Source organism: Mycteria americana, chromosome 13 (assembly GCF_035582795.1).
Source record: "Mycteria americana isolate JAX WOST 10 ecotype Jacksonville Zoo and Gardens chromosome 13, USCA_MyAme_1.0, whole genome shotgun sequence".
In the NCBI taxonomy this organism is placed as follows: Eukaryota; Metazoa; Chordata; class Aves; order Ciconiiformes; family Ciconiidae; genus Mycteria; species Mycteria americana.
This window is the reverse complement of record NC_134377.1, coordinates 5,898,674-5,919,951: the sequence shown is the minus strand read 5'-3', so window position 1 is coordinate 5,919,951 and position 21,278 is coordinate 5,898,674. Positions and strand designations below refer to the sequence as shown.

The window sequence follows — 21,278 nt, the reverse complement described above, 5'->3', positions numbered from 1 at the left end:
TACCATGAAAACAAGCCAGATGAGCCTTAGCAGGTTGAATAGTGGCTTTTGGGGCTGTCTTGTGTTGACCGAGATGAATATGGGGCACCTCGGCAGATCTGGGGGTAGTGGTTTCTTGCAGCAGAGGTTGATAAAGCAGCCCAAGACTGGGAGACCCCTCCTTGTCTGCAGCTCTGCAGGGTAAGGGCCTGTGCCCATGGCACCAGTGCTTCAGGCACAGAAAGGCCTCAGGAAGAGGTGGTAGTATTAATGAAATCATCAATTTCATAAGCATTTGCCTTGAGCTCTTAAAGCTTTGAATATTTATTAGTTAGTCTTCACTAAGATGTCTGGTCCCTTGTGCTAAGGTGGAGAAGGAAATAAAGAGTAAGAAGCACAACATTTAGGATTTGTGCACAAAGTGAAATACAACATCCAATAAAGCCTAGGGAAATAAATCTCTCTGGATTAGAGGCAAAACCAACAGAAATAATTTGAGTTAGCAAATCCCTCTGCAACTTCATAGCTGATCAATAGATGTTATTTGGACAAATATCACACTGCTAAATTCTACAAGCAATCTCTTTTGAACAAACACGGTCACTTCAGGCTTTCTCATTTGGCGTCATCTAAACATAAATCTGCTGGAAAGCGTGGCTCCCCAGTATCTGAGTATGCTCAAGAACTCATGTTCAAGCAGAGGTTGGAACCTACTTCTGAATAGTCCCCTGTTTACATTTGTTTTCACCCCTCTGTTACTTTATGCCCATGTAGAGTGCAAATGCAAGTCTGTTCCAAAGCCTTAGAGATCACTTATTTCTTGTGAGTATTCCTTCAGGCTTCTCTGCCTTTCCTTCAGTATTCATAAATAGCAGGAAAACTTGACGTGATGTTACTGAAAGTCTTGCCTGCATAAAAGATAGAGAAACCTCAGAAGGCCTCTTTCAGACTTAACTTTGCCTAGTTCTTCTCATGCCAAGGCAAAAATTGGCCAGCCCTGCCTGACTGGTGACTACTTGGCCACTTCCTGAAAGCTTCCTTGGATGGAGACCTTGTAGAATCTCTGGGCCATCTGTTCTCCTACTCAGCTAACCTTACAGCTAGGATGTTTTTCTTCTTGTCCAGTCTAATTCTTATCCTGTAACTTACACACCTTGTCCTTTATGTAAGGGATTCAGAGAATAAAGCTTAAACTCTATAAAAGAGTAATGTCTGGACTGCTAGCTTTTTCCTGGGGTGCTATGCTTTCAGTATGGGACATAGCTCACTAAATTCCTAATCCACACTTTAAACAAAAAAAAAACCCAAACGAATTCATCCCCATTCTGTAAGATCAAGAGGAAAAGCTCAAACTCTTGTGCAGTGGAGCTGCACAAGCTCAAACTTTTGTGGAAAGATTTTTCCTTTACTAGGGCCTTGTTTGTTGGCTTACACTGACAATTATTGCCTAGTCTCTCAGTGCCTCAGTTTTCTGGTGTTGCAATAAAATCTATGTTAAACACTTGCTAACCAAGTAAAGAAACAAAGGGGAACTCTAAGTACTTATCCAAAACGTCCCCTTCTGTTAAAACTTGTGGGTGTTTACTTGGTCCTGAAACACTTCACCTGCAAAAGCTACTGGGACTATAGAGCTCTTCCGTAAGTATAGACCCTTCCCTCTAGCAAGTCTTAAGGTTTGTACCTGCCCTGTGGCCCTGGTGTGAGGAACAAATCTGCTGGTCTATATTTGAGTTGCAGAAGACTTCAGTTTTCCTTGATCTGAGCTTGTAGGCAACCAAATACAATGGTGCTTTGTTCAACAAATAAACGTGAACAACTTATGCTAAATAGTTGCCAAATGGAATAGCTTTCTAGGAGCACCCCTGTTACTACAGAACTGTGCCAAGTCTGGAAGTGGATTCAGGAACAAGACTTCCAAGGATGTAGAGAACAAGGGAATCACAAGGCTAAATTTTCCCCTCTTGGTGTACTGAAAGTGGAGGCCAAGCTAACCCCAAAGGAACTGAGGGATAACATGGTCTCACATCAGCTTAAGGAACAAAACTGCAGAGACAACTACCAGCCTGAGGCTGGTGATAACTTAAGCTTCAACTGATTTTTGAGATGTATCCAGGAGGGGAGAAAGACTGAGGGACAAAAGGGAAGGGGGAAGCAATGAAGACAGAACACAATAGATTTTTTTTTTTTTTTTTAGGTCAGATGAACTGCACAGTGGAACTAGTAAATGGTATTTAAAGGGTAAATTCAAGTGAGCTGGATGCTTTAGGTACCCATATATCCCCAGATCTTGTAACTGTTCTGCGATAGCTCTACATTCATTACACATCTGCATTACTGTGCTAATCTTGGTAGAATAATAACCCATCTGAAACTACCCAAGTAATTCTTCCTTTTAAAAATGTTCTTTATGTGCTTCAACATCAGAACCTTCGGGGAAGAACAGTTAGGAGATGGTGAGTACAGTTAATGGAAATGTTCCCAACACTTCTGATCTTGATGGTACACCCCCCCCCCCGCCCCCCCCTACACTGATGGGGATCCTGCCCATGAAGGAAATCTGGTGCAAATCTCTGCAGCTACAGAACTGAGCCTCTATAGGAGGATACTTAATGAAATTGTTAGGCCAACCTGTATCTCCTCCAAATGAAATGCTCTCTTGGTCTACTTACGAGCAACCTTTTACCCCAGTCACTCTGTCATGCAGGTCACTTCATTTATGTCCTAATCTGTCAGTTGTTTCCTGTTGTACTCTCACTTCTGGACAGCTTCTGGTTCCCATCTATGGTGGCATTTCCCACCCCCATGGGTGGTACTGCCAAGCATAAGCCAGCTCTGTATTGCATTGCAGCCTTCATCAGAAGTCAGGAAGGGAGTCTCGCTGATCCTATATCTGTCCTCAAAATAAACTGGGTTTTGCTACATGCCATTCTAAACAAAATGTTGATTAAGATCTAGACTGTTTTGCAAGGGGCCTCTATGATTTCATGGGTAATCAGAGCACCTAATACAGCTGGCAAAAAAAACTCATTGTAGAAGAGACCTCCTTCTTGAGCTATTGTCTACTAAATTGCATTTAGAAAAAGCAATCCTACTTAAAAAAAAAAGGGAATTTAAAGACTTTCATTATAAGGTGTGCAAACTTTATAACCCCGAATGGCTCTTTAAAGATCAAATGCTTTTAATTGGGTTTTTCTTATGTAGATATTTGCAAAGCCTTCAGTCATGTTTAGCTCTGGTTCTAGCTAGTAATACAGTGGCTGGATGCAAACACCTTCTGTGTCCTACTTTCTAGAATCTCCTGGAGGAAGTGTTTACAGCAAGTGTGAATAAGCAGAAATATTTTGAAAAAATCTCTTCTGCCCACGTGTTCCTAACTCTGAGCTACTGCATAATAAAACAATTGCTATAAACATAAAGACTTGGACCCAAACAGAATAGCCCCTTGAAATTTTTAGTGCAGTGCAAGAGGGGAGGAAGGGGGTCATTCAGATTTTTATCTCCTCACCCCAGAACAAGTTCACCTTCAGTTTCATGTTGGATTCCTGCTTTCAGATGTTCACAGCTTAGTGGTGCTGCTAATGTCTCAAGGCAGAAGCCTTGCAGAAACTCCCGAAATCTGTTCCAGAACCACTTGCTAGAGGTGAAAGCTGGGCTGTGAGCTGGGCTCAGCTGAAGTGCAGAGAAGAGCAGGTATGGCTGACTACCAGGTGCTTAGCACTTATGTATACTTGTCCTAGATAGTGCTCTAGACACTCATGCCGTGCTGATGTGCTGCCCAAGGTGTGGGGGGCAGGAGCTCTGGGGGTGTCGCATGGGGCCAGTCTCTGCTGCTCCATCCAGGCACCACAAGCCTCTGAGGATGTAAGATGAGCCATACACAGAGGTTAAGTGGCTCTGGCAGATAAGCATTTCTGTTGTGCTGTGCTCCCTGAGCTGGGCTCACAGGGGGAGCTGCATTGTGCCAAGCCCTGGCGGAGTCACCTTTGTGTGGGCTGACTGACCTGCTCACAAGGAGCTCTTTTAACCAAGAAAATAAAATGTTTACCTTTCCCCCAGCAGGCTCAAAAGCTTATTGTGGGTGGGGTGGACAACAGGATGCCTTGGGCTGGGAGATCTCCAGGGTGATTTTGGGGGAAAAATTGCTGTGAACAGGGGAGGAAACGGGGGGGGGGGGCGGGGAGGGGACGGAAATGAAATGGCGGATGCCTGGGACACATCCCGGCAGCGAACCGAGCCCACGGGGGTGGCAGATGGGCCTCTGCCACCCGCCCGCCTGCCTCGGACGTCACAAGTGCGTCTCCCTGCGTGTCCGCTGACTGTGATAGCATTACAAGCACAGAAATCACACCCGGTTGCCACGGCAACGTCACCAGCTGGGACCGTGGTGTGCTGTCACCTAGCAACCAGCAAGGGGTCCCCGGGGGTGGCGGGGTACCTGCTCCGCTGCCCCGGGGGAGGACGGGGGTCCCACCCCGCCCCTGGCACCGATGGATGCTCTCCTTTTTCCCATGAGCAGGGATCTGTGTAGTTCCACTGCCTTAATAGTAACATAATTTTTTTTTTTCACCTTAATAGTATTTTTTTAACCCTTTCCCTAGGCAGGGTTTTGCACTGTGGTTCAGTAGCAGTGTGTGCCCGTTTTATTCTGTGTACAGCTTTCTGCCCATTCCCCCAGTGCTCACCAGTACTGAAACCAAAGGATACAAGGATAAAAATCTTGCGTGAAATGGGTGGGTGCAAAATCTTTGGGCAAACTCTGTAGAGGTGCCTCTCCCCATCTTTGCTGAAATTATTTCTTTGGCGTTTGCTGCGTTTATGTCTTGGTGTCCGGATGGCCCTGTTCCAGTTGGCTCCTGAAGCTCTGGGTGCCCTAAAATGGGGTTAAGAGGTGCTGCAAGCTTGGCCAGACTCTCAGCAGAGGGTTGAGCCTTTCTTCCTGCCTGTCTCCCTTCCCCCAGATGGATGGTGGGTGAGTGCCACTTAGCAGTGACCTCAAGATATTTCTTTATTACCTTCTAGGGCACTGAATCATTTCACTGAAGGACTTTGCAGGCGAGAACACGCAGCTGCAGTCACGTCCTATATTTACAGCTTTAGCATAGAAAGCATCAGCACTCCAGTCCTGATGTGGCATGAAGCTGAATTATTAACAAGTGCTCTCTGCTAGGGGAGAAGTAGCTGGTGAGAAGGAGCCTTTTCTGCATGTGCATTAATCGGTATTCACTGGGTGATCAGGGATCTGGTTACGTAGTGCTGGGATCTGCTGATGCTCCAGAGGGACATGGAGCTGGAGGGTGCTTGATGTGGTTAATCGGAGGTTTCCTGGCTTCAGTGTTTGGCTCTGTCTTGTGCTGGTATCTGTTTCCTCTCGCCCCACCATGTGTAACGTGTGCCTCATGCCAGGCACAAAGCCTATCCCAAGGAGTGAGCAGCCCTACCTAAGCTGCCATGAAATGCAGTACTTCGGCCCCTTCAACAGGAAGGGATGCTGCCTTTTCTCCTGCAATCTCCCCCCTCCATTGAACTTAGACTGCTCAGAGGTGATACAGGTCAAGATTTGCTATGTGCTATCGACTAGCTCAGTATGGAGTTCCTTACAGTAAGCTACTCCTTACTGAACAGGTCCGGTAAACACTTTGAGCCACAGAAAAAAACTAGAGACTTCTAATGAAAAAGAATTCAGTGTAGTGACTGATCTGCACCTTGAAATGTGGGGCTAGTCAAAGCAACTATTCTTGAGCCTAGGTCCACTCAGGATTCTCTTCTGTTTAAAAATAAAACCCCTGAAGCAGTACTTAAATTCAGCCTGACTTACTTGCCTCTGTGCTAAGCATGGAGTTTCCCAATAATGCTCTGCTGAGCTATTGGAGACAACTTAATACACAAGAAACATAAGAAGGCTTGTATTAAGCATCTGTACAGATAAAATAAGGAATTAAAGACAAGCTAGCTCATAGTGTAATGGCTACAGTTCTCTGGCATGGCAAAAGCAGTGAATTTTGCCCAGCACACTTGTTCCAGTAACTTTTTTTAATGATTAGTCTAGTTTTCTTAAAACCAACATTGTTCCTATGCTGATAGGACAACAAACAACCATTCAGAAAAAGCTCTTCAAATCAATAATTGACAACAAAGCTGCCTCTCTTGTGAGTATGTTGTTGACCACAAAAGGATGTATCTAAAGTAAAAGTGATTTGGAAAGGCAAATATAATATGGTCAGCTCATTCTTGAATAAAAACACGTTTCTCTCAAATCAAAGTCAGGCAGTGCCTGCCAGTTCTCTGAAGCTATGCTGCACATTACAGCACAAAGTTAGAAACAAAACTCCTTCAACTGAAATATTACTGAAAGGAAGGTTTTGTGGCTAGCAAATAAAACCTCCTTTGGAGACTTGTGGGCTGGCTGATCATTTTCTTGCTGTACCAGAGGGATTGACTGAAACACCTCATTCTTTGTAGCAGTATGTTGGCACTAGATGCTGAGCGAATATAAGAACTTGGTGACTGAGGGCCCCTCCGAGGGATGCCGCGGCAGCCGAGCGCTCCTCTCTAAACACAAAGAGCTATTTCAGCGGTGCAAGATGACACGCTTCTTCCTGCCACTGAAAACAGATTTTCATTGCAAAAACTACCTGAGCTTGACATTGTGAAATTACTTCCTTATGCTCTATGTACCATAAAAGAAGCCCAACTGAACTGGGAAGGATACATCCTCACCCAAGCTACATGCAGCAAACAGCTACAGGAGCCCAGAGCTTGGTAGCAGGAAATGTGTGGGAAAGCCATCTGGTGAAGCCACTTAGAAACAGTGTGAAAGTCTTTTTTCATTCATTTCCTGACAAAGTAGTAATATGTTGCCTCGTTATAGGAAGAGGGCTGCTTGTTGTTATTCTTTGCATTAGTAGCTCTTAGAAGCCCAAAGGTGGGGACAGGACTCTTCCTGTGTTAGGTGCTGTGGGCACATGTAAGAGGAGACCTTTCCCTATGCCCATTCTCCCCAAATTTTATAACTTAAAAGGACAGAAAGCATAGGATTTTTTTTTTCCAAATGGGGAACTGAAACAGATGGGAGAGACTGAAGGAGCTGGAAACAGAACATGTAATAATTCCCAAGCCTTGACTTTCTCAGCAAAACTGTACTTTGACTCCTATACTTTATCTTTGAGCATTTATGGTGAGTGGTATGTACCTTGGCATGCTGCTCGTAATGTGCTCTGCAGTTCTCCTAGGTAAAATCGGCATTTAGCTTGGTGTGGACGCACTGCTGAGAGTTACTACATGCTTTGCTGTGCTGAGGCAGGGGGAGGGAAATCAAATCAACATGCAGAGGAGATTTTAATCATCACTTAGCAAATTAAAAAACAAGGTTACTGTGGAGATCTTAAACTTGATCTTTGGCATCTGAATCATGTCTTTCACTATGAGCTCTCAGTCCAGCCCACCTAATTTCCCCATGGTTTAATATTGCTATAACCCCGGGCAGTATCTCTGTTCTGCTAAAAGCAGAGAACCACACAAAAGGCTGTATTTCAAGAGGAAGCAAAGTTCCTTATAGCCTAATTATTATTATTGATGCAAAGTTCTCCTACATCATCTCATCTGAAGACCTCAAATCATTTTATGGACCTCATTTTAGCCTCTTGGTGACTCTGAGGCAAGACAGTTATCCCCATTTTTAGAGACTGGAACAGACTTGAAATCCCCATCCTTGAGTTTTCCTTATCAGTCTTTGCCAGAATTGAGGATGGATTTTTTTTCAGTCCCATGCTTTAATTGCAAGACAGAGCTTTCCAGGTCCCTTTGCTATCCTTGTGTGGGTGTGCGGGACTGCGTGCTTGGTTGGTTAGCGTTTGTGCCAGGTTTAGACTGGAAAAAAGTATGTGCTTGGGTTGGCCTTCCATCTCTGGGGAAGGCAGGGTTAAAAAAATGTCCTAAAGCTTAATTAGGTGGTGAAAGAATATCACAGCAGCAGGAAGCCAGGAGGGGTAGGATGAAGGAGATGGTGGATGCTGCCCTGCTTTGAGGTAAAAGGGGCTGAAGCCCAAGGACCCTGGAAGAAGCAAGCCAGGACCATGTGGCCTGGTAGCTCGTGAGGCTGAGACTGTCATTTGACATACACAGCCTAGTGCCAAGAGAATACCTTCAGAGATGCTCAAGTATTGTGAAATTGGCCATGAGGTGTTAATTGCTAAAAACTGTAGAAATTCAGATTTAAAGAGCTAGTACCTGCTAGCGTAGAATGACTCGTACCAGAGAGCAACCTTTCTTTCTGATCTGTGAGTGAAGCCTCTAGTAGGGTATACAGTGTCGGATGGGGCAGAGTTGAGGCTCTGACTAAGGCTTTCGTTGCCTTATCACAGACTTCTCATAACCCTCTCCTCCCAAACAACCCACTGTGACACAAAATGCAGGTGCAAAACACAGAACCAGGAATGCAAGGAGAATACCAGCAACACCTCAAAGTTCACAGAAGCTGTAACAGCACTTCTTCGTAGGGTTTTTCCTCTCCCAGTGCTCAGTTCCTGATCCCTAGCAAGACTCCAGCCTATGGCAATACAGCTGTAGGCAAGCACATCCATGCAGCTGGTTTTGTCCTTTTTATTTATTGAAAGCCTAAGTAGTAACAGGAGCCAGAATGATGGGGATGCAGGGTTTAAGCACTACCTCAGGGATTACATGCATAACCTCTTCAAAATAAGAGACCAGACAAATAAGACTGCAATTGCACCATGGAGCAGCAAATGTGGAATACTAAGCACCCAGTAATCAAGTGCTAATGTAATGCTAAGACTTTAAAAAGCCTCAACCAAAGCCCTGAGTGAATGACAACAGGCCATTTCCAACTCTGTTTCAATTTCCCCAGATTCTCATGATTCTAGGAAGACTGTTTACACCCTTGCTATATCCATTGCTGTATTTGAGTTACTAGCAAGTTTTGGCCAGGTGACAAACTCAATGAGCACCAAATTGTGCCTTGGCAAGCGCAAGCTGTTTCTATCAGTCTGCCTCGTCTGCGTTGGAGAACAACAGTCCTCTTCTCCAAGCTGGGAGCAGGGCTGGGCTGGAGCAGTGAGGGCAGCACCTAGACTCAACTTTTTCCTGGGATGTGGCAGTTCTGAAGTGGGTGGCTGAAGACTATTTCTGGCAGTAATAGGGAGTTAAGGGAACAAAACCCATGCTTGGGCATTGCATGCTGGCAGACCTAACTTGGTTCCTTTGCACAAGGCTTAGCTGAGCACCTGGGCTGCAAGAGCCTCCTGTAGCACAAGTGTCACATGAGGATAATCCCATGCGGTTTAAAGCCCGAAGCAAGCTGTTTCGCTTTCCTTTCCTGTCTTCTAGACTGGTCTTTCAGTTTGTGCTTATGCTGGGACCATAACAAATCTTACATTTCCCAGCCAGTGATGGAAATCATGAATACACAGAAAATCACTGAGGTTCACCAAATCTGATGGGAGCCAAATTCTTAGCCCTGGATAAGAAACCTGACACAACACAGGAGCTCTGCAAGGGCTTGGGTGGAATCTCTCATCCATGTTGTATGTGAAATATGCTCTGTCCAGAGAAGAGGTGAAAGATCTTCACTAGCTCATCTGCTATACTTGGGAGATATTGCTTTAAAAACACGGAAAATTAGCAGTATTCCTGAATTAAGGAAGTTGGGGTGGTTTTGGTTTTGTTTTTTTTTTTTAAAGCCAGTTAAAAACCAAATCCACAGACTAAGTGGCTTTTTTAGTACTTGACAAGAAACATCTGTAGCAGAATGAGGAATTATTTCCTCCAGTGCCATTACAGAGCGTTATACCCAAGACCCTGGTCTTCTCACCTCCAGAGGCACAGGAAAACTGCATACCCAGATCGAGTGAAGACAAGTGAAGAGACCTGTACACAGAGTCTTCTGGTCCTAGTGTTGTGACTGAATTTTTTGACCCTCCCTTAGGCAATCCCTGTGTTGGCCCCAGAGACTCACCTCTGACAGAATCTAGTCTGAAATATGGTCTTACCACATTAGATGGGCCTCTTCAGCATGAGTCTGTAGTGTGTGTTTTTGTTCTATGCTATTCTGGGGGTAAGCAACTGGTGAGAAGAAAATGCTTTCATCTGCTGGAGTAACTGTGTTCTCAAGCATTAAGATTATGGTTTGTACTAACTGTCCAGTGGGGAGAAAAAAACAAGGTTCTTAATTCTAGAAGACAGGTTAACTTCTGGGGGAGGAGGCAGAAACTGTTAAGTCTCTTGCTGTCAGGAAGAAACCCATGCTGGAAGCATTCAGTCAATTAGGCTGATTTGTAACAGCCTCACTATAACTTGCCTCTGAATGAAAGAGGATTTAAGCTCTTTGCTGAAACATGCCATTCCAAGGAATTTCAGTAGGTTCTCACACATGGCAAAGTTATCTGCAGGGACACACCATCTTAGAATGACATGGTATTTGCAATTCATATAGCCAATGTACGTCAAAAATGGGAGGCCAGCAGAAAGCCTTTCACCTCACTGTCACAGATTAGCCTTTTTCTTGCGTGCTACATTTGTTCAGCCTATTTGTAAATTAGAAACAGATTTCCTAAATCAGTTTTAGATACAAAAACAGTTGAGAGAGATATCGATGCAGTAAATGACCACTCAACCCAGAAACATAACTGTTTTGCCAATGAAATGCAGCATTCCTTAAAGGTGTAAAATTCAGTTTAAAGGCAGCATGTTTTATAGGGACACCCGTGTAATCTGACCAGATGCAGAACCATTTTTTTCCCTTAAAGAGGAAGCTTTCCCGCTCATTTGCCTGAAAGGTGATTTATAGCAGAGCTGTGAGCCTTTCCCATGACCAAGGCGGCTGGATGCCTGCCCTCACCGTGCTGTGGTGACTCACCCTGCTGAGCTGGTCCAGGAGTCTTTGGTTCTGTTCGGAGAGTTCCTGGACGGCCCGCGTCTTCTCGCGGTCAGCTTCACGCAGGTGAACCTGCTGCCTCTCCAGCTCGTCCTGCAGCTGCTTCACGTCGCTTTCCAGTTCAGATACCCTTCCTTCCCATTCTCCTTCTTTGTTCTCAAATCGCCTCCTTAGTTCATGTTTCTCTTGTTCTAGGTGCTAGATAACAGGGGGGAGAAGAGGTTAGGAAGGGAGGAAAAAAGTGAATGCTGTCTCATTTTCCTCCTCTGTGCTTAGGGCTGAAACCTTTTGCGCAGGGAAGAGAATGGTACTAGAGCATGACAATGCCACGGAGGTGGCAATCCCATGTCAGGGCAAGTCACTGGCACTAAACTTGCTTTCCATTTCCAGAAATTGGCCTGTCCTTGGCCTCTGAAGATCAGCACATTGAATTTTTACTGAAACAACTGCCAAAAGAGTAAAGCAGGCTGCATGTCAATAGGCGGAATATATAGGTCAGATGGGCCAATTGATTTGGCAGAGCCTAGCTTAACTCCAAAGCGATATTTCAGTGGGCAGTAGCATGATTCTTTTAAAAATTGCCTTTATAGTCAAAACTACACAAACTGTATCCTTACTGCTGATGAGGAATCTGGATGAGGCATCTTTCTTGTCATATGGGTCTTATGAACAACAGTTCAGTCATCTATCCATTTGCTCCTTCTATTCCTGACCTAATTAGTTGCCTGGTAGTTTGATAGCACACAGTAACTCTATTGTTTGATGTAGTCCACTCTGGAATGGCAATGGATATAATGAAGTATAGACATTATATACATGCACGTTCTGGGTTGCAGGTTTTTTAGAAACCACTCTCAGTTCTGGAGACTCTGCTCTGCTCAGGACTGGCTGGAAAATGAGGGATAGCATGAGTCTGGGGAACTTTTGCATGTTTTACAGGCTCAGTTAAATGAGGGCTTGACTGAAACAGAGCTGCAAATCAGGTCAAAACAGATTTATGTTGTGCCCGTTTGAAAGAATCCCAGCTCTGAAACTCTGAGCTTGAATTTCCCCTGGTGACTGAAGCCACGCGCATACTTGCAGAATAGTCACAGACTGGGGACATGGGCATGTCCCAAAATTAGCAGGGAAACCTGAAGAGCAGGAGCCCTCTCCTTGTTGGTTGTCTTCTGTCCCCCAGAATAACCTGCTGCTACTCTCTATCAGATTCACCAGCCTTTTAGGAATGTGTCTTAGCAAAGAGCAGAAACCCACTGGGCCCAGCACTGGCAGCACTCGCCCATTTCTCCCAGGGTATCATCCCCCAGTGAGCAATCTCCGTGGCGCTTATGATAGGAGGGGAAAATAAACCTGCCAGGAGGAAAAGAAAATTGCACTGCATTTACGTGAAGTGGCTTTTTATTGCTTGTTAGAAACACAGGCTGTGAGGTGGCTGTTTCCCCTGGGTGCCTACTGCTGATGACACACAGCTTCCCTTGCAGGGTCTCTGCCACCTTCCCGAGCAGGTCTGAATGTCAAAGCTCTCCACTTCTCCAGCAGCCCTCTGGCCTGCGTTATCACTAAGCTTCCACCTCTTGCTCTGCAGAAGGTGCCATGTTTTCTCTTTCTTGACCTTATCTCCAAATCCTATGCTCCTTCCAGCGCAGTGTAGTAGCACCCTGCTTGTGCCCTTCCAAATCTTTCTGCAAATTCAGGACTTTCTGGAAAACCCTCAAATGTGAGGGAAGGCTGATTAAAAACACTGGCCCAAAGCAAAAGTATTTCCCTGTGTTTCAGACACTAAAAGAGTGACAACCCCTTGCAAATGAGAGAGCTAAGCATTATTATAATTCTTTTTAATGCAATAGGTAGGCATGAGATCCCAGCACCAGGCCCATGACAACCATTGCAAAGAAATCTTGTTTGTAGCCTAAGCATGGCTGGAGCAGCCACAATTTCACTTTTAGCGGCACACTGAAAATGCTGTCTTTTATAGCTCTGTCTCCTTCACTGCTAGGCAACGTTTAGAAAGATCCAGGGCCTTCTCTAAATGGAAGATGAAACTTCAGCCTGCTGAGGAGCAGCACTGCAGCTGAAGTTCCCCAGATATACTCAAATGTGATTTTGAAGCCACTGATAAGGCTTGTCAATCATTTTAAACCCACTTTAGTCCTTTACTGCAAAAGAAAATCCACACTACATACAGGTCCAATAAACGGCCATCACATAGGCTGGAGTTAGAGGGAGGCGAAGAATATCAAGTTTCTTCTGTTGTGATGGAGAAACTAGAACGGTGCAGTGGGGCACACAGAGGCTGTTTCAAAGAGGGAGGATAAACCAGACTGGACATGCTGACTGATTCCTCCTGCCTCTTCCTCTCCCAGCAGCTGTCTCCCCTCACCTGCCCTCACCCCAGCACCTGCATGGCTGCAGATCTGGGTAGGTGGTTTTTTTTTTCCCATGTAGTGATGACAGGGCAAACTGCTGTCCTCAGTAGGCGAGTTTCTTGTTTTCCCAGTGTCTCTCCATCCACCAGCTGCTCACTGATTTTTACACATAACTGCTTTCTAGAAGATGTTTTCTTCTGAAAACAGTTTCTCTTCAACTTAACTGAGCTGGGCTGGTCCTCATTTAAAAAGATGAGAGCAAGCGGGAGTTTCCCAGCTGATAATGAGGGTTCATACTGTAAAATGCTTGGACACAGCAAGCTTCTCTGTGTCAGAGGAACCAGACGTATTAGCTGTTTTAATCCCTTACAGAGGATAAAACTGACTAGGATCACATGTCAGAATTTATTACAGGACTTCAATTCCATGATTAGAAATGAATTTGAATTCAGTGAAAGAGTTGCCAGAGTGGATGGCAGGAATGCTGCACTTCAGTAGTGAACCCACAAAACTAGAACATATTTAGTCTTGAGGCAAAGCACCAGAGGAGCAGGCCAGCATATTGGCTGTTGGGAAATGGAGAGGCTTCACTGAGTTCCTGTAACCAACTTTGAACTGTTAACTGGGAGAAAATCTCTCCTAAATGCTACTTGAACATCACTATATCAGGTGCAACAGTCACCAAGGATCTCATCTGAGACTTTGCTTCTGGTCATCATTGGAAGTTCTCAGCATAGGGAAGGGGGTAACAGATGTGGGTCCTTCCTTCCTGCTCCTCTGAAATTGAAAAGCTTATTGAGAAAGTTTGTTCACTTCAGTGGCAACAGGAGGAGGCCAACATTTAATCTGCAGAGGCTAGGATTACTAGGCTTGTGTGGTAGAAGATTAATGTTCAAGTTTGATTTTTTTTTTTTTTTTGTGTGAAGTAGCACCATCTTAGATCTGCCAAAGCCAGTGGAAAAAATCTGACCCTTAAGTAGATAACACTAACTCCTGTCAGATAGGTAGCCTGAAAAGCAGGAATATTCTGTTATTCAACTGAAAAGTTAGAGCGCTAGTAATGGGATGAAAAGATGTAAACAACCAGCTGCGTTTACCATCCCTTCATTCACCTTCTGAGTGGGCCCGTAAGAGCAGAGGTAAACATTTGGGGGATGTTATTTAAAGTACTATGCAGTCATAGTTTTTTCCCCTCTCCTTTTCATCTTTACATTTTGCAAACAGCGAGTGGTATTTGAGACTCCTGAAATCCCTAACAGGCAGCTCAGCGAGTACCTAAACTTGTGCAGTTTTCCTTTAACGGCAGGAAAGGTTCTACTCCAACTCATCAGGAAAACCACGTCAGCACAACGCCACATACGTCTGTTCTTGCTTAAAGCTCAACCTGAAAACATTTGCTCTGTCAAATTTTAATGCTCTGGGAAATTTTAATCTGATAAATAGTGCCACTAAACAACAATTTAAGCAAATGTCACCTTCACTATTGTTTCTACCAGAATAGTAAATGCTGAGAGATTTCCCTGCAAAGAAGGGAGGGATCAGCTAGGGTAAAGTGCTGAGTTTAATAATAGAGATGAATTTTGTCAAGAGAACAAAGGCCATACAGTAATTTCACAAATCCTCTTGAACTTGGGAGATGTAAGTCCATGAGTATGCAGGACTGTGCAGAAAGAACTGCTCTAGGGCTGTGACTTGAAATTTGAATGTTAAACCAGCACTGTTCAAACTCTCTCCAGAAAGGTGAGAGGGGCTTTTTCTCAGCCTTCTAAGCAGTATTACTTGCTGGGAGAACTAAAATTTCAAGAGTATCGCTGAGAAAAAGAGTGGGGGTAATAGCAGCTCTCTTGCATAGTTGTGCGAGAGAGTTGTTCCAAAAGAAGCTGCCTGCACAAGTCTTTTTCTTTGTAATAGCTCTATTTCATCTTTAAAAATCAATAAATAGCTCAATCCACCGAGTTCCTGGCAAACGGTTCTCTCCACATTCCTGTAGGTATTTTTCAGAGCAACCAGCTAACAGAAATGTATCATTAGGGCTTATCTCCTGCCATGCCTAATGCCTGGGCTGCAACAGCTTAAGCGTAAGGGTTACATATGCTCTGTAGCTCAGTACCTGCTGTATAAATTTAACTTCCGAGGCATTTCTGTGACGAGCCAAGCACAGTGCACGTCTCCTCGCCTAGGTGGTACCAGGGTCCTGGGGCAAAACAGCACCCACAGGAACCTCTCGAAGCAAGGTGCTGCAGCCCGTCCCCAGGCCTCCCCGTCGCAGCCGGGGAGGGGGAAGAACAGCAGATTTGCCTCCCCCAGGCCTAAGAGGGATTTCTTGGACCCTTTCTTCCCCACCACGGCCACAGGGAGTTCCGTGGGCTGCCCGGCCGGGCCCGTGCCTGCCTGCCGCTCCCGGGCTTTGTCGGGGAAGGGGCCGCTTTCCGCGGGGAAAGACCGCGGGGCTCCCGGGGGCCGCGGCCCTGAAGCGGGGGCCCTTGCGGAGCGCTGCGGGCTGGGGGAGGGAGGGCGGGAGGAGGGCGGCGGGGCCTCACCTCCAGCTTGTCGGTGAGCTCCTTGTGCATCCTCTCGTACTGGCGGCTCATGTCCTGGTTGCGCTCCAGCAGCGCCTTGCCGAGCCGCGCCGCCAGCACCAGGTCCTTCTCCTTCTGCCGGATCAGCGAGAGCAGCTCGGGGTCGCGGGCGGCGGCGACGGGCGGCGGCTCCGGCGGCTCCCCGGCGGCGGCCAGCAGCGCCAGCTCCTCCTCCAGGGCCAGCTCCAGGGCGGCGGCCGCGGCGGCCCCGGCGGCGGCGGCGGGCGGCTCCATGCCGCCGGCGCTGTCCGCCTCCGCCGGTGCTGACCCGGCGGCGGGCAGGCGCAGGCACGGCGCCGACATGGCCCTGCGCGCCGCCGCCGCCGCTCCGCTGCGCCCCCCGCGCCCGGCCCGCGGCTGCGGCTGCTGGGCGGGGAGCGCCGCCGCCCCCGGCCCCCGCCCCCCGGCGCCGGGCCCCGCCGGCGGCAGCGCCCGCGCACCGCGCTCATCGGCGCAGGGACGGGGCGCGGGGAGCGCACGGCGGGGGGCCGCGGCCCGGTTGTCTGTGTAGGTTTGTGCTTTCCAGCTCGCACGGATCCTGCTGGGACCGCCTGCTGCGATCGGGTCTCGCTGGTTCTGCTGCGGGCCCAGGCCCCAAGTGCCCCCAAAACATTGGGGTGGCCTGAAAAGCCCAAGGAGGGAGCTCGGCACCGCCGAAGGGGCACAGCGCTTTCCTCCTGCTCCCTACCGGCTCCTCCAGATCGCTAGCGGGGCTCTTCTGGTTACAAGAGCAGCTCTCAGCATCTTTCTACTCGGTAGTTCACCCCTGGAGAGCTGACTACAGCTTCCAACAACCACTGGGGCTTGCTTTCAATTTCAGATTGTTTAGGATGTTCCCGGATAAAATTTGTCTTAAAAGCAGCCTCAGTGAACGTTGGGAGTTGTAGTCAGTTCTGCTCATAGCACTTTTCTCTCTGGAAGGAGGCTCTATTGGGGGCAGGACCAGTTGGTTTTTCAGTTTTGGTTTTGTTGACTTTCTCCCCCCTTAGATCCAGGCGTCACTTTCCTTCTTGCCACAGGAGGGAGGCTGAGGCAGAGTAAGGCGGGGTAAAACTGTGTATTGTCATGTTTGCTAAGACTGCATTTCCTCTATTTCTGATTATGCTTTAATTTCAAGTGAGGCTGTAATGTGATTGAACAAAAGCATTTTTAGGGAAACCTGTGCTTCTGACTCCCAGATTCTGCAGAAAGAAATGATGAATTTTACCGCTTTTCTCTTTAGACTCTGCTTCCATGGGGCTTGCTTTCCTTCCTTCTCCAGAAGATTCACTTAGACCATGTTCATCTGTATGCAACTGCCCCAACACATCAGTCCAAGGATGTTTTTGGCTGGGACCGTTGATGGCTGATGCAGTTTTCTAGCAGGGCTGGCTCCTGCCTCATGTCAGACCCAGGGCCCTGGAGAACTGCTGATTATTCATAATGGTTAGAGCATGAATTGTGGGAATGCAAACTTCCCTCTGGCCATCTGCCACTGGGACTTAGCCTTTCGTGGGGGATACGCCCCACAGCTCAGCTAGCAGAACTTGTCGATACTTGGCCATTTTCCTGGCAGTGTCAGTTAATGCTAGTGGTGCTTTTTGTAATGCGAGCACCTGCTCTCCAAAGACCAGGCAGAGACCTGCTACCTCATGCCATGCTGCCTGCCAGCACCTGTCCCACGATGTTGGCTGCTATGCCCATGATTTCTTTTGTGCTGGTGACCCAGAGGTGACGCCTTCTTTATCTCATAGCAATTCCCCCAGGCACTAATTTTGCTAGACCTTTTGTCCTGGCAGTCAACTGACGCTTACATTGCTGGAAAGTGGGACTCGCCATAAGGCGAGATGATTTGAACAGTATTGGCCCTTTTGAAAGAATCTCCTTGCCCTGACGCGGGAACCATGCTTTCACAGATTTGATCATCGCTATTGAAACAGAGGAAGGCGTTTAATATTTAAACTGATTGTGAGCACCTTCTGCTGGAAGTGCCTACTACAGCAAACCCTTCTGGTGTGATTAATGAAATCCATTGTGGTATTAATTTTCATCTCTAATGCTTCTTTCAGTGTATAAAACAAAAAGAGATTATATTGAGATGGTTTTAATCCCCTAAAGAAAGCCTGAAACAGAACTCATAGCTGCAGCTGTTAGAATAGGGAGGGAAGGCTATTGCCTGGATGGAGAAAAAAAGGACATATAAATCAGTGCTATGTATTGTACATATGCCACTATCTCAATCAGGCATCTATACAAGCTTAGTGCTCATTTGGGGCCTATTGACTGCAAAACATAACAGTGTTATTTGGAGTAACCTTGGATTAAAGCTTTGTTCACAGCATGACCTGTTACTAATTTCCACTTTAAAAAAAAATCCATTGTCCTGTGAATTTAATTATTGATTTGACTTTTTAGAAATATATTAGGTTACTGTTTTTTAAAAATCCTTTGTATGCTACTTTACTCGTATTTTATCTTATATGTGTTATCCCAATCAAATATCCATGAAAAACTGTTAAGAATACAACAGTACAGTTTCTTTACAGTTATATAGTGGCATTATCTATTAGGATCCTAAAGTGTATTTCAGCTGAGAGCTGTGACAGTTGCTGTCCATAGGTGGACACCCAACTCCCATTTCTGCTCTTCTTTCCCTAGTTAGGCTTGGTTATATTCTTTGGAGAACCTCAGCCTGGAAAAAAGAAGAATGAGTTAAGTGAAACGAGTCAAACACAAGTGTTTTTTTAATTGCACTGCTCAAGCCTGATGCGAGACTTCACTACTCAGGTACTAAGAACTGCAAATAGAGGGTAGTTCTTGGGGAGATTTAGACCAAGCATTTCAGGAGCTGATGTTCTCGCAGTGCGGAAGGTTCCTGTGTGTACAGTGCAAATTATCTTTCAGCATGAAAATCACCACAGGCATGACCCTTTCTGAAAATGCAAAAAGGCCAGGCTGATTCAGGCACACAGAGAACTGAGAGCAAGTGACCGATGCAAGTGATATCATCACATAACACAAAAATGTCACCTTGTCCAGGGCATATGAAGGCCTTCTCTGTGGTGTTAGGAAATGAGAGTGAAAATAAAACATTATAAATAAAGCATTATAAATAAAGTATAAGAGAGTGGTGTAAGATTGCCTATAAGAGGAGCAATCGTTCTTTTCTTGCTCAGGTGATAATCTTACAGGGCTGTAAAAGAAAAGCAAGTAGCAAAATATTCTATCCTGTATGGGGAAAAAGGACAGCACTGACTTTGTTGCTAAGTGATTTCCCCTTCTTGCTTTTCCCCATCCACGATTACCCAATTCAGTAAATGAGCCATGGGGATGGTTGGAGAACTTCACTCAAGCCATTCAGGGCAACCTGCCAGTGCAATTCACTCTGCTAAACAGGTTCCTAAAGGAGCGAGATACTGAAACAGGCAATCCAGCTTAAGCTATGGATATGGCAACGTGTATTGTCCTCCCCAGAGGGTCAAGGAGAGGTGAACTCTAAGCTGTGCAGGCTCTTCAAGCCCAGTGTTGAGTATATTGTTAAAACCGATGCTTTGAAATTAGTATTCTGCCTTCCAGGGATTTCACCGGTTAGTCTCTTCACAAAGGAAGTGTGGCAGAGGATCTGTGCCTTTGGTGGTTACACCAACAAATACTGGAGTATGCAGGACTGTACGAGTTAAGCAGGACAAAACATTTTTCACACATCAGAAAAGCCACAAATCCAATAAATGTCCAAGTGCTTCAATCAATACTTTCACCTCAGCTCTGAGGGCAGCGCTCAGAAAACAAGCACTGCAAGTGATCATCCTTTTTATTTAGAGTGAGGGGAGAAAAAGACGTGTTGCGGGAAAGCCGCAGCCAGACCTCTAAAAGTAGATTATTGTCCTGTGCTTTGAAAGCTGACTGTGGTGAGAGAGGAATTCCCATCAGCATCCTTAATCTTCCTGTCAGTGGGCTGACAGTCTTCCAAGGGAGGTGGCACAAGCTATCAGGTTTCTTTTGCCATGCTCTCTCTCTCTCTCTCTCATCTTTTTGAATGATTAATTGCTTTATTTTTCTCTTTGCTTTACTGCACTTTATTTCTGACATGTTTTAGTTCTTCTGGTTGTTTGTGTACCTCTGTGCTGCGGTGCTTCAGTGTACCACAGCCTCCTGCTGCTGCAAGATGGGAAGCAAGAGGTGCAGGCAGCCTAAGAGAGTTTGCTCAGAGTTTGCAGTTACCCAAATGAATAATTAAAGGACATAACGCGTCTTGCTTTCGAAGCAGGCCAGAACTGCAAAGCCAGAGGTAAGACTCATGTGTGACCTTTTTTTCTCTTTGCTTCTGTAATGTCCAAAGCTATCCAGTATGTGTGTGCCCAGGTTTTCCATGGTGCTGGGTAGAGGAAATACAAGATGGGAAAGTGGATTTGCAGAGGTTGGTAAGGGAGAAGAGAACAGAAATTTCTGGTTAAACAGAAGGGAAAAGAAAGCTGTTATGAGTGTTGGCCAAGCAACATGTAGTAAAATAAAAGACTATCCTGATTCTTCCCAAGGCTCAAGATCCCCACAGAGTTCCTGGCAAGTTTGTTGTTTCCCAGGGTTATCAATATTACATCAGTTAGAGGAGAAAAAGCATGTATCCACCAAGGTGACTCTTAACATCAAAGTCAGGGGAAAAATCCCTGGACTGCTAAGGGTATAAAGCATCGCCTGGGTGACTCAGGACTCCCTAAGGACAGAGCCGACACCATACTGTGCTCACCCTGCTGCCTATGTGTAAGAAACAAGGGATGCAAAGGGAAAAGAATAGGGTAATAGTTTTGACTTGTCATATGGCACATGAGTATCGTGCTGAGACACCTATGAGTTAGAGATGTAAATACTTCGTACTACAGCTTTTAGTCACTTTGAAGTGTGAAGTTTGGAAGTATGCTGTAATGCTCTCTCCAGAACAAAGCTGACAGTGCTGGGAACAAGCAGAACTACTCTGGAGCTAGTGGCATTGCATGGCCAATATTTCAGGCCAGCTTGATTTGTTAGGTGTACCACACCAGCAATGTGACTTTGTTTCACACCTGGCCCTTACCAGCCATATGACATACATGCTACTTTGCACCTAGGCCTCCTTCTCAACTTACCATGCTCCAGGTAGACGCCGGACATAGACAGGGTCCAAGCTGGGTCCCTCTTACTGGGATAATCCTCCAACACTTATCCCAGGTGGGATCCCATCCTCACATACTCTTGCACCAGCTGCAGGGATTGTCATCGCGTGCCTTCAGCATTGCGTTACAGACATATGCTACTCAGAGCAGCTGCAGCACCGCTTCTCATTGGTTCAAGCTTTCTCAGATGGAGAAGCTGCAAAGAAATAAAAAATATCCCGGGGACATGGTGAGCGCAATAGGGTCCAGAGCAGACCTGGGACAGGGCCGTGCAGGATGGGCACCACAGGCCCACTTGAGAGGTGTTAGGCCTGAGCACTTCCACACAAACCTGGCTCTG

At 46.2% G+C, this 21,278-nt stretch overlaps 2 protein-coding genes across 2 annotated transcripts in view; both read right to left on the bottom strand.

Moving 5' to 3' along the window:
- The window catches only part of BICDL1 (BICD family like cargo adaptor 1), a 47,765-nt gene extending 31,650 nt beyond the window's left edge, over window positions 1–16,115 (bottom strand). Inside the window, exons 1-2 of the mRNA XM_075516140.1 lie at window positions 15,774–16,115; window positions 10,850–11,065 (exon numbers count right to left, since the gene is read on the bottom strand). Of these exons, the coding sequence (XP_075372255.1) occupies window positions 10,850–11,065; window positions 15,774–16,115 (558 nt within the window). The remainder of the gene's footprint in view (window positions 1–10,849; window positions 11,066–15,773) is intronic.
- The window catches only part of PRKAB1 (protein kinase AMP-activated non-catalytic subunit beta 1), a 423,514-nt gene that overhangs the window by 297,089 nt on the left and 105,147 nt on the right, over window positions 1–21,278 (bottom strand). The gene's annotated exons all lie outside the window — the stretch shown is intronic.